Consider the following 11877-nt stretch of genomic DNA (forward strand, 5'->3'; position numbering starts at 1 on the left):
ACAAGATTGACTTCCTTTATACTGTGTATTAATAAACATTCTGCCATTTTGATGTCAAAAAAATATTTCAGAGAATAAGAAATCGAAAATTTATTTACATGCATGATATTACTTACCTCCAAATCCTGAAGTGTCTGAGTCCATCTGTAATTGGGCAAGTCTGCGCCATTTCCACTGTTAGGCCGAAGTTTGTTCTTTTCCTTCTCATCTTCTTCCTCATCTTCTATTTCCTCATTTTTACCATTATGCGCATTATCACTATTATGCTCATTATTACCATTATGCGCATTATCACCACTTGGACCAGGAACAGCAAGTGATTCTTTTGCCGATTTCTGTAACCAGAACCGCAGAGTGTAATCAAAATAATTTCTTTAATATAACCTCAATTTTGCTAATCATAATTGCATACCTTATTGTCTATCTCTTCTTGTAACTTAACAGCCTGTTCATCAGTCAGTTCGACAATCTTTGACTCTGAGTAGAACTTTTCCTCCTTAGCCTTTTCTTCTTTCTTTCTCTTTTCTATTCTTTCTTTGCGACGTCTCTCTTGCTCTGCACGCTCTGCCTTTTCACCAGCTGCTTTGGTAACAGCCGTAGCTTCGTGCTTCTTAAATTTGCTCATAACAAGCTACAGTCAAATACAAAGATCGTAATGTGAATTATAAAATCCACAAGAAGTGATGAAATCATTTACAACATCACACGACATTGTTTAAAGTCATAGACGAAGAACAATTACCTTCTCTGCAGCTCCTTCCCCTCCGCCCGTGTAGAAATCCGTTTTCCTCGCAAGAAAACTGAAGATTGTGTCTAGGAGCTACAAAGTAAACGGTATTTCATTAATAATGGGAAAGTTATTTTAAAAATAATGATGTTTCTCCAAGTGAGACATAACCTAAGCTGGCGACGAAACAAGACTCACCTCTTGCACACCGCCTTCGTGTTGCTGAGCCATAGCCAGCAACATTCCATCGAATTTCTCCTCCTTCTTTGTCATTTTTCTTCAAAATTAGAAGAATATTTAATTAATATCAACGAACAAATCACACGAAACGTCTACTGACGTTGAAAACCAACGAACTTCGTTACCACGTTTTAATGAGAAACATCTCGAATTATCGACCAAACATAATTTTGAACGGTACACGTGACGCTCTCTAGCGTAGAATGCTGGTATTAAAGGGAATGCGTCGTTGTCCAATGATCTATGGGTCATTTAGTTCTGTGTATCGATAAGACGCAACCTTTTTCTACAGTAAATTAAAGAATTAATATAACTAATTATTATAAAAAATATATCTCCTTCGACGAAACTCAGATGAATTAAGTAATTTACATATATGAAGCAAAAATTTCAAGTTTAATATTATTCGAAAGGAACTGGATTTTTAAAAAAGAAATCGATGTTATATGGAATGACAATTCCTTATGATCGCTGATACGCAACATTCCTTGAATGATGCAATATAAGAGATATAACTTGCAAAACACTCAAGTCGTTCATCGTAGAACCCTTCACTTTCATTGCAAGCGCGCCCGCGAATCGTTTTCAATTTGATGCAAACGATAATCTCTTACTTCGGCGTCAAAACGTTAATGGGTTTCGCGTAACGAGAACGAAATTATTAACTGACCTGACCGAAAATTTATGCAAGGCGAACGTTGTAAAAAAGTAGGTTAAAGAAGTGAAAACAGCGTCCTTCGGGCGCGAATACATCGTCCGTTACAATTATTGCAAACAAATATAATGTTTCTTGCACCAAGATGATTCATTAGCGAAAGCAAGTGGATCTTTAAAATATGTGGAATTCTTGACGGAGTAAAATGAATAATCGGACTCCATTAGAGAATTAAAAATTTCGATTGACTGGATTCGATCGACTTTCAGCGCAGTTCATACGCGTTCCACACGTGCAGCTAATTAGGTTACAATTTCTACTTCATCATCGCTGTATATATTTTTTCTTAAAGTTATGAGGGAATGGCACACGATAGAACAAAAAGATTTCCAAAATTAATTACTCAGACACCGCCTAAAATTGGACCTGGAACTTACGATGTATCGGACTTGCCAGAGCCTAAAAGGCATCTTGGTACTATAATTAAAAGTAATTCACGGTGTTTCAAAATCCTAAGTTATGACATGAAATTATTTCCACAGCTGATTGCTATCCCTTTCTCTCTGGATCAAAAAGGAGAACTATTGCTATATCGAGAGATGCCGAACGATTACCAGGGCCTGGCACGTACAATATAAAAGAACCTCAACGTCATATACCAGAACGTAGTTTCTAAAAATTAAATCTATCGAGATTGAATTCAGCTAAGTCTTTGTGATGAAAGAATGATAAATTACAGGGCGGAGTCAGCATCGATTTTACAGATGCTAGATTTAAGGAAAAGATACCCGAAGGACCAGGTCCAGTGGATTATCACGTAGCTGCAGATTTAATTAAGTCACGAAAAATAAGATGTCATCCTGGCACCTGGAGAGGACCTGCAGGAAAAGTAACATATTTATTTAGTTTCTAAACTTGTGTATCTTTGTATGTCTTGTGCATTGTGAATCTTGCGTATTGTGTATTCATTTTATTTTGATAATAAATTGCAGCTATGGCTAACTCGACCTCCTCGTTCGATTATTCCAAATCCTACATCAATTCCAGACAAAAATTACACGGCGTACAGTATCAACGAAAATGGAAGCTTAGTAAAGAACCCTCCCTTCAGAAAAAAAACAACTTTTTTTTACAACGTCCCACGAGGAGTAAGAATCTCTGTATTTTCCTTTACAAGTTCACGAGCCAAATAAAGCAATTTGTAGAATAAAAAAAATATTCAAAAAGAAAATATATAATTTTTAGGAAGCAAATGCCACCACATTGCTCTACAAAGGAAACTTTTGGAGCAGAATGACAGGGAGAATCGAGCTTCCGCCCTCACTGACACCAGGCCCTGGAGATTACGAACACGAAGCGAAGAAAACAGCCGCGCAAGCACAAGATGAAAAAGTAAGAGAAGCGAAGAGGATGAGTTCTTGGCAGCCTCGTTTCCTTGATACAATGTGCAGAAAAAAAGCCCGAGAGGTAATATCATATGGACATAAAATTATATTGAAGTATGTTTTTGAAATACTTCGCCAATTGTGATGTTTGGAGTACACTTTTATAGAATTTTAATTTTATAGAATTTTCAAATAAATATAGAATTTTCCAGCCCCAAATGCGTATAACGTAAAGGGCAATTTCGAGAAATTCTTCAAGATCGATTGCAAGTGTGACCCTTACGTCACAGAACCACCCCCTTTTGGTCAAACTGCTAAGGTTCGTTTTTTTGGAAACAATTTTATCAGAAGATTTTCGAGTTATAGAAATGTATATTTTATTACAGAGATTCGAAGATAAAGCGGAATCAAATGTACCTGGTCCAGGTAAATACGATTCTCCTGTTCGAATAAAATGTACAGGCTCCATTTACCCTGCGCCATTTGGCACCTGTGTTGGTCGTTTTCCAAAAATTTCTGACGACACTGGGCCAGGTAAAACATTTTTCCATTAAAAAATTTATTCATTGTTATTTATTCATTATTATAAAATTTATTTATTATTATTATTTCTGTTATGTTCTCGACTCAGTCACTCGTCGAAATTGTTAGCATCTTATCGAGGAAGCGCGTTTCTGTTTTAGGACCCAGCGATTACCATTCGAAAGTCGGTAACTTGGCATACGAGTCAGAGAAGCGTTACCGGTACGCTTATTTAAGACAGCTGCAGCCACGGATTTATCTCGAGACAATTTCCTATCCAAACGAAGAGGATTATAATAATGCGTGTTCTCCAGAGAAAACTGAAGAAAAGAAGAGTGCTGTTTATCATGCTGCTTTCAAATCTAAAACACAGAGATTCCCTAAAATCGAAAAGGTAAAGATTCTCTATTTTCTAAATCTTACTAACTTCATCCGTTAATATAACTCGTAACAAAGTAGTTACACAATGATAATTACAAAACTATGACAATCGTGAAAGAAACTCAATGAATAGTATCATATTGAATCTAAACCAAACGATGTCTGATCTACTCAACGCGACAGCAAACACAGATGTCACCACCATTACATTCACTCAGCCAAACCACGTGAACTGGCAAAACCAAATTCTCCAAACAATTATAATATTAAAAAATACTCAACAACACCTACTAAACCGACATCCTTCTTCATAAACCGTCCCCAATCATCTCTAAGAAAAAAATGAACAAAAGGAGAAACCAACAACCCTTCGAAGAAACTCTACCATAACTCACCCTCCACCCACGTGTCGTCGCCTTCGAAAAAGAAGACCAAAACTCCCTTTATCAAAGTTGAGTCAGACATCAGAAAGGACCAAGCACTTTCAGATTGAAAATGTTAACCAGGAACGGAGCAATTGCTTTAATGAGATCGTAGTGTGCGCTTCGAGAGCGAATAGTCACAATAAGTCTGCGGTCAGACCAAATTCAGGGGATTCTTTCGTTCGTTGCCGGAAATCCATGAACTAGCCAAGGTCCAGGTAATCCTCGAAGCGCAAGGTAATCAGGAGAGGTCGAGGTGAAATTAATGGCGGTGGATCGAAGCGATGCATCTGTACCCGGGGCGGTTCGAGACCAGGATCCAATTTGCCCGTTAATCGAGAGACCGTCGAATGCTGGTACGACGGTGTAGCCGCAGATAGGCCAAGATAGGACGGGACATAGCCGGAACAACGCGTGTTCCTGCCTCTGTCGCAACCGTCTCCTTTGAAGTAGCCGCGTTCCTCCACACTGAAAGGTGGAATCCTTCTGTGAGCCTCGCCTTTTGAGCGGCACGAAGTTCGCGTTTGACAAGTTGACACGCAGAAATTTCATTAAACATCGTTTTTCGGAGCCACTATGCGCTCGGATCGAAGAAGTAGCTTGCGGTTTCCGGTCCGTCCACTTGGCTCGCAATTACGTTTAGAGGAAGTATCGGACTGAGATTAGAATCTCCACGATCGCACCTGCAAATTCGTGGAATTTAACGAGATACAAAGAGCGATACGAAGAACAATACTGCCGATAATTTTCTTTCATTTATTTATTTTTTATATTTGATAGAACTATCAAGTCCACTATATAAAAAAACTTTCCAACATTTTTTTTTGACATACGAAGATTTATGTTATGTGTGGATGTATCTATAGGACCTAACAACCTCACGATCAAATCTTATGAATATCACGTAAAGAGTTACACGAAAACTTATTTATTCTTAATTTATAATGATCGAAAGGGATGGTTGATGTGATGAAAAGGAAATAATTATTTTAGTAATTAAATTACTGAACTTATTATCATAATATTGAATTTATGGGTTTGTTACAGTTTACTCTTCTAAACGAAGTAATAATTCTTAGGTGTTCTGATAGGTTTCCTAATGATTTTTCACGCTTGCTTCAATTTTTCTAACTGTCCTAATATTCATGGACGAGGGTGTATGTACGCAGTACGCATCATAGTATTCGACAAACAGATCGGAGAAATTTACGCTAAATTTTAATAAATTCCGCGTGAATCTCGATAAAAGTGGATTTTGGAAGGGAAGCAGGTTCGTTTTATACGGACCAGAAGTTATATGTCGCTTTTGTCGTACGAGATTATCGCGACAGGGCGATAAAACGCAGGAAGAAGGTGTCGTCGCGAATTCTTACGATCGTCGGATAAGGATGTCGGAGTGGAAGGAGGGTGACGATGTCGTTGAGATTCAGGGACGACGGTATTTACATAACGTAGGGAAGCGTCGTAACTCGACAGCGGCGGAAATGACGTTCTGCCACACTCTGCAGGTCATTTCCACGTAGAGGCGCGTGGCCGACGTAGCCCAGAGAAATCACTTCCGGCTCGTTGAGCCGGAAATTCGAGCCAATCCCTGGCCTGGTATGTCGACCCACCCTTGAAACGCGGAACGTCGCTAGTATCGACCTTTAGTATTCATTTCTGAATCTCGAGAGATCGTTCGTTGTCGTTCGATCGAATTATCGTGAAGAAGACCGACGGTGCTTAATTGACGAACACTGATCAAATACTGACAGGAAATGAATTTATGCTTGGTGATTCGAGTGTAATCGATTATGGGGCAATGGTAAAGATAACTCGACGAAGAAATGCCAGCTTTCGCGAGCAAATGCCCGTGAAAACCTTTACATTATCGGACGATTATCGGGAAATTCTTCTATTCTATATTTCTGTACCTTTAAAACGAACGATACTTCTGGATGAATTATTGAGAATTGATCTCTTTATACGTATATATATATATATATATATATATATGTCCTCCCGTAGATGAAGATGGAATAGCATTCGAAACGATGTGACTTACGTATAAATCTAATCGACACCCTCCCTGATTCCAAAAATCACGGACCCTTATTATTCAATATTTATAGACAGCTCCCGATTCCGGCGCTTACGAGGTCTTAACGGCTTTCAAGGCAAATCGTGATAAATGTGATTTCCTCTGTCCTCGATTAGCTCCTCCCTTCGGGACTCGCAGCAAACGACTGCCGAGAAGTCCGCGTGACATCAAAGATATGCCAGGTATATACGTTAAATCAATGTCAAAAATTCTAGCAAAATTATTTTTAACCCATTAAGAACCAAGTAACAAAACAACGTTCGAAAGTTGTGTAAATTTTACAAACATTACTAAAATATAGTTAGGGAAACGTAAATTATTGTCTTGTCAAGTAACAGAGAAATGTATCGGGATAATAAAATTCATTGGTACTTAATGAGATGATCATTAAATCTATTATTGTGACAAATTACACAAATATAATTTTTACCAGATCCAACCTATTATAACGTGATCACTGATATATCGGAAAATGTGAAGGGTGGTGTGATTCCAGAATCTGAGAAGATTGCAGAATTATCATTCAGTCCGCCACCAACTCGCTACTGCGTAAGTTTTGATCTCTATATCAACGAAACTAACGGTATCGAATTATCGTAGCGTGTGGAAATGAAAACGATCGTCCTGTGGACGATTTCGAGGCCGTTGTTTTCATGGAACGACAACGTAACAACGAAACGAAAATCGAAACGGCGCAGCGGCCGGCGGATGGCTCGCGTATTTTCACGTCGAAATTTCTATTCCGTTCTGTCGGTTCACGTATACGGTATTTACTTTGTTGTCACGGTCCAGGATATTGCGTGCTCGGTGCGCGCGCGGGAATAATACCGGATACTTCAGATGGTGATGTATGAGCCGCGCGTTACGAGATGGTTAGATGGGCCAGCGTCGGTCCGTATTACCTCTGTCCGACGTGGTTCCACCGTGCACGAAGCAGGGTTCGTAAATAGCCCGAATTGAAACGGAAGTCCTTCTTTTTCCCCCGTTGGACGTCTTTCGCGCGCAACCAACCTGCGAGATGAATGTGTCGAGGGAATGGAAGTTCCGTGAATGTAAAGTTTGGAATTGTATCGTGCGCTGCTTGTCTGCCACGTCTTCTTTTAAAGGATAGAAAAATATGTTTCAGGTTCTATATATGTAATACACCTGGTGAGTAATGCAGCGTCTTCAGTTCATATGCTGGCAGACAAAAATTTTGAATCATTTTCTCAGTTTTATTTATCACGTCACGTCACAGCAATATAGTGATACGAGAATTAATTGAAACATTTGAATGAAATGAACAGTCGCTTTTATGAAATTTTTAATATTTTCAATGGTGCATTAACAACGTAAAGTGCTAAATGTACCAAAAACGTTTAAACAGTTTCCAATGTTTTTATGTTTTAATATGTATATATATTCAAATATAATGTGCGATAGTAAGCGACCGGCTTGACGCTGTAGACAAAACAAAATTTGCATAGCGATCGATATGTTAAATTTGCTGTTCCTCGTTTATAAAATTCAGCTCCGAAAATAATTGTATCGCCTACAGAATAATCCAATAATTTAATTTGATAAAAAGACGCAGTTAATACTACTATCAGAGACTTTATTCTTTCAATGAATATCATCTTACAGATTCATCCTTACCTGTCGTCCTCCATTCTGAAAAAGTCGTTCAACGTCTCTTTGGGCAAACCGAAACTTATCAGAAATTGGACGAAACAGGAGGAAAGAAAGGAAGAACCTCATTGTGTCTGCAGGAGGAAGAAGCTTCGTTGGTTTGCTTCTCCCATGCATCGACAGAAAAAGTGTCACACGTTTGTTTTCTGATAAAAGACTACCTTCGTTTTATAAAGAACTGATTCTGTTACTTTCATGAAATCTTACAAAAATCTACCCAGTTTGCTACCAACAAATATACACTTCGCTTTTCTAGGAAATTCGAGATTTTAATTTTTCCCACAGAAAACAATTTATATATCTTTTTCATAAATACTAAGCACAGCCTCTCTGCTCTTCAACGCGTATTTTAATAATGTCGCTGCAGCAAATGTCCTCCAGTTTATTCGTTAATGTACAATTATTATCCACGTCCGCTGCGGATGACACGTAACCAACAGTCATCGAGCAGAAATTTCCAAGCGTGTAAATCAAACGCAACGCGACTCTCGCGGATAATAGATTCCCCGAAGATCTTCACGGTGAAGCGCGTTCAAGTCGAGGACGCTTGGGACGCGAGAATCGTCGACAACCCGGCGAAAAATCATGCGGATCAACGAAATATAGAATTTCAATTGTAATATCGCGTTGATGTCGTGGATTTTATGAATCGCATCTCACCCCGTGTCGCATGTCATCGACGTAAATTATTCGACGATGCTTGCAAAAACGTTGATCGACACCGGCCAAATTTATTCGATTTCCATGTGTAATAATATCACGACGCACATACACGAAGCGAAATCATTGTAGATGATGTGATATAACCCCTATGAATCTAAATACGACAGGAAGTAACGTCGATACATAGGTGTCTACGAATTTGCATAACAAATTTAAAGAGGATTTTTGATCCGCCAATGATATCCCAATCGATCCCGCGATATATTATTAAAATGAGATACAAAATACTTTTTAAAATACAAAATAGGAAATTTGTGAAATTAGCGTAAAATATTCTGCATGCAAAACTCTTGTCGTAAAGATATTATGATTAATAGGGTAATACCAACGTTATAGATTGATAGAGTCGGTTATGAATACTTGGACATTGAACCCGCCGGATTATGAGCCAAGTATCGGACGTAAATGGAGCGATACATTATCATCATAATGTATACGAAACACTAAAAGCCAAGCCAAGAAGCGTTGAGGTTCGAACGTGCTTGCTCTGGACTTTGATCGATCACTGTGAATGGAAACTCGGTTACTCGTACATTACCTTCCCTTATAGTTTCCTCAAAGAGCTTCTTACGCCAGCTCTGAAATGCAAAACCTGCTTCTTGAAATTCTATACACAAAACCATATCGTAATCCTCTCAAAGATCTAATAAAGATATCCTTCGAATTCAATCACAAACTTTCGGTATCTAATATCATAGAAGTTTAATCTACAATAATTTTTAGGTTATAAATTCCGAATAAAATCGCAAAACTATAATCGAAAATAATTTTCAATCATTTTCAAATATACTGCAACTGTCGATATTTATAAATTGCATGTCAATATAATTTAATTTCTATCGCATTGGTTACGCCGCTATGTCTGGCAATAGGCCCGTCCGTTTCTCCTTACGCGCTTTAATCCACACAGTCGATGACGAAGACAATATTTGCGGCGGTTTAGCATTTAAAATCAACGTCGACGAGAAAAAGTCGTAAGTCGGTGTTACTTCAACGCGTTATCCATCGCCTACTTCGTTTTCTGCCATCGTTGTCGGGTAATAAATACTTTAATTGCAAGGGGGAGAGTTTCTTCTTTTATCTGCGCGTGCAGCTCCCTTCGGCGAAAAGAATCCTTCGAGGGTATTTAAAGTCTCGTAGTTACTTTCGTAATTACTCTTCGTTTCACTCGGTACACCGGCAAACAGATGGAAAATGATAAAAAAAGAAAAGAAGGAGAAAAGAAAAAGAGGAAAGAGAAGAGAGAAATGAAAGGTAGAAACGAAAACGAAGATTCACCGTAGTTATAATACCTTTTCTCTCCCTCTGGGACTTGAATATTTATGTACTGGATGTTCTCACTGACGTATGCAATCTTCGGGAAGATCGTATAAAAAGCGCGCTCCGTTTCGGTCCCTTATCATCTATTTGCATTCTTCGCTTCGATGATATAATTTATGAACGGCCGGAAAGCGATATCCGGTCGTTGCTTTAATTTTAACGTGAACGTGGCCCGTGTCGTTATTTCCATATTTGCTTTAGTTATTGGTAAGACGTGCTAAAAACATCTTTGTCAGTCCAGCGACCGAAATTGAATAATGCTGGTTAAAGTGTTTGTTAAATACTTTAATCATGTTAAAGGAACGATAAATAATAGATTATAATGCAAAAATGATGCATTTATCCTGTCTGATGATTAATTACATAGCGAACATATTTTTGAAATAAAATCATTTCAATTATGTTAACACTTTATTACATGTTATTTTGTGAAATTCAATTGAAAAATAAAACTTTCATTCTAAGAACGTAATATTGAAATGCTTTTCAGAGATGCAATGAATAATTTTAAATGCAATCTAAAAACGGTTTTACTCTGTTCACTGATTAATTAGTAGAGATATTCCTGGAATAAAATTATTGCAATAGCAAGAACGTTTTGCTGCACGTCATCTTATATTGAGTCACGTTTAAAATTGGAATTATACTTTATTCTTTCAAGAAGAAAATCTTGAAAGACCTTTTTATCGCTTTAGATGGAAGGACTGTGATAAATCAAGACAGTAAAGCAATTAAATGCTTCATTCCCGATGTAAGGCGATTACAACGGTTTAAATCCAATTTGACAGACTTCTCTCTCAATCTCTCGGGCGTCTTCCTTCTGTTTTTATACTTTTCACAAAGTACGTTCTCGGCTTCGTTTTTACGCTCAAGACAATCGCACGAAAACATTCATGTTCGAGGATTCGCATATTTGCGCTACGGTCGTTCGGTCTTTTTTAATGTTTGAGAATACACCGTGGACGCCCGGGAAATTCTTACGACGTTTAAACAACGGTTACACGAGTGTAAACGTAGACGTTGACAAAAATTATTCATCAACAGTCATACGTAAATCTTGAACAATCTAAAAGACATCTTTTTACATAATTCTCAAATCTCAGAAAACAAGACCGCACAATTTTCTGCAACCACTTTATAGAAGTCGTAGTTCATTCACAATTACCAAAACTTTCATAACTGTCGGAAGTAATGCACAACGTTAGACCAAATACAGTCAAATAAATCTTCATAAATCACACTCAAATCTTATGAAACGATAATGTGCAAATTTATCAAGTCGTCCTGTGAATTCCCCAAACTGAAATGTAGATGTGGACAAAACGGCTGATCGTGAATAATACCCAACACTTGAACAGATACAGACCAAACGCCTTCTTGAATCTCACAAAACAAAATAATACTACCTGCAGAATATTTTCTAACTATATCCAGAAGGAAAAAGAATGGCAATTCGTTTAAATTAATCAAGATCCACAAAGAATTCCTAAAACACGATCAACTGTCAAACTCTCGGAGCGAGAATAATTCGAACCCATAAACTTCTCTCTACGGGACCCTCGGTCGTCTTTCTGAACCAGTAATCGGAGAAGCCCAGCATTCTTCTCTTGCTCGCAGCATCACGTGCCGACGTGTGTATCAGCGCCGCAAAATGTAGCGTCGACGTCGGCGTATCATCGTCGACGACGTATCGTAGCCGCTAATTTCCTCGCGGAATCGTCACACTCCGCTTGTCACCGCGTCCGGGAAGCAAT

At 38.3% G+C, this 11877-nt stretch overlaps 2 protein-coding genes across 2 annotated transcripts in view; one reads left to right on the top strand and one right to left on the bottom strand.

The window, feature by feature from the left end:
- Positions 1-1115, bottom strand: part of LOC117214160 (nuclear migration protein nudC) — a 103087-nt gene extending 101972 nt beyond the window's left edge. Inside the window, exons 1-4 of the mRNA XM_033460004.1 lie at positions 926-1115; positions 743-820; positions 413-631; positions 117-335 (exon numbers count right to left, since the gene is read on the bottom strand). Coding sequence (XP_033315895.1) covers positions 117-335; positions 413-631; positions 743-820; positions 926-1000 — 591 coding nt within the window. The 5' untranslated portion in view covers positions 1001-1115. The remainder of the gene's footprint in view (positions 1-116; positions 336-412; positions 632-742; positions 821-925) is intronic.
- Positions 1116-1984: 869 nt separating this feature from the next.
- Positions 1985-8230, top strand: LOC117214332 (sperm-tail PG-rich repeat-containing protein 2-like). Its single transcript, XM_033460344.1, has 11 exons — positions 1985-2096; positions 2165-2287; positions 2387-2511; positions 2615-2713; positions 2868-3089; positions 3210-3326; positions 3394-3541; positions 3691-3923; positions 6444-6594; positions 6846-6961; positions 8036-8230. The coding sequence occupies exons 1-11, from the start codon at positions 1985-1987 to the stop codon at positions 8228-8230; spliced, it is 1641 nt and encodes a 546-aa protein (XP_033316235.1).
- The last annotated feature ends 3647 nt before the right edge of the window (positions 8231-11877 follow it).

This window comes from Bombus bifarius, unplaced genomic scaffold, assembly GCF_011952205.1.
Source record: "Bombus bifarius isolate JDL3187 unplaced genomic scaffold, Bbif_JDL3187 scf7180000009200, whole genome shotgun sequence".
Lineage (NCBI taxonomy): Eukaryota > Metazoa > Arthropoda > Insecta > Hymenoptera > Apidae > Bombus > Bombus bifarius.

Bases quoted from the DNA above. Each gene is read 5' to 3' on its own strand.
- LOC117214332 (XM_033460344.1), top strand. From the start codon at position 1,985: ATGGCACACGATAGAACAAAAAGATTTCCAAAATTAATTACTCAGACA. The intron at 2,288-2,386 runs GTAGTTTCTAAA...TCGATTTTACAG, and splicing joins TCAACGTCATATACCAGAAC to ATGCTAGATTTAAGGAAAAG. The intron at 6,962-8,035 runs GTAAGTTTTGAT...ATCATCTTACAG, and splicing joins CGCCACCAACTCGCTACTGC to ATTCATCCTTACCTGTCGTC.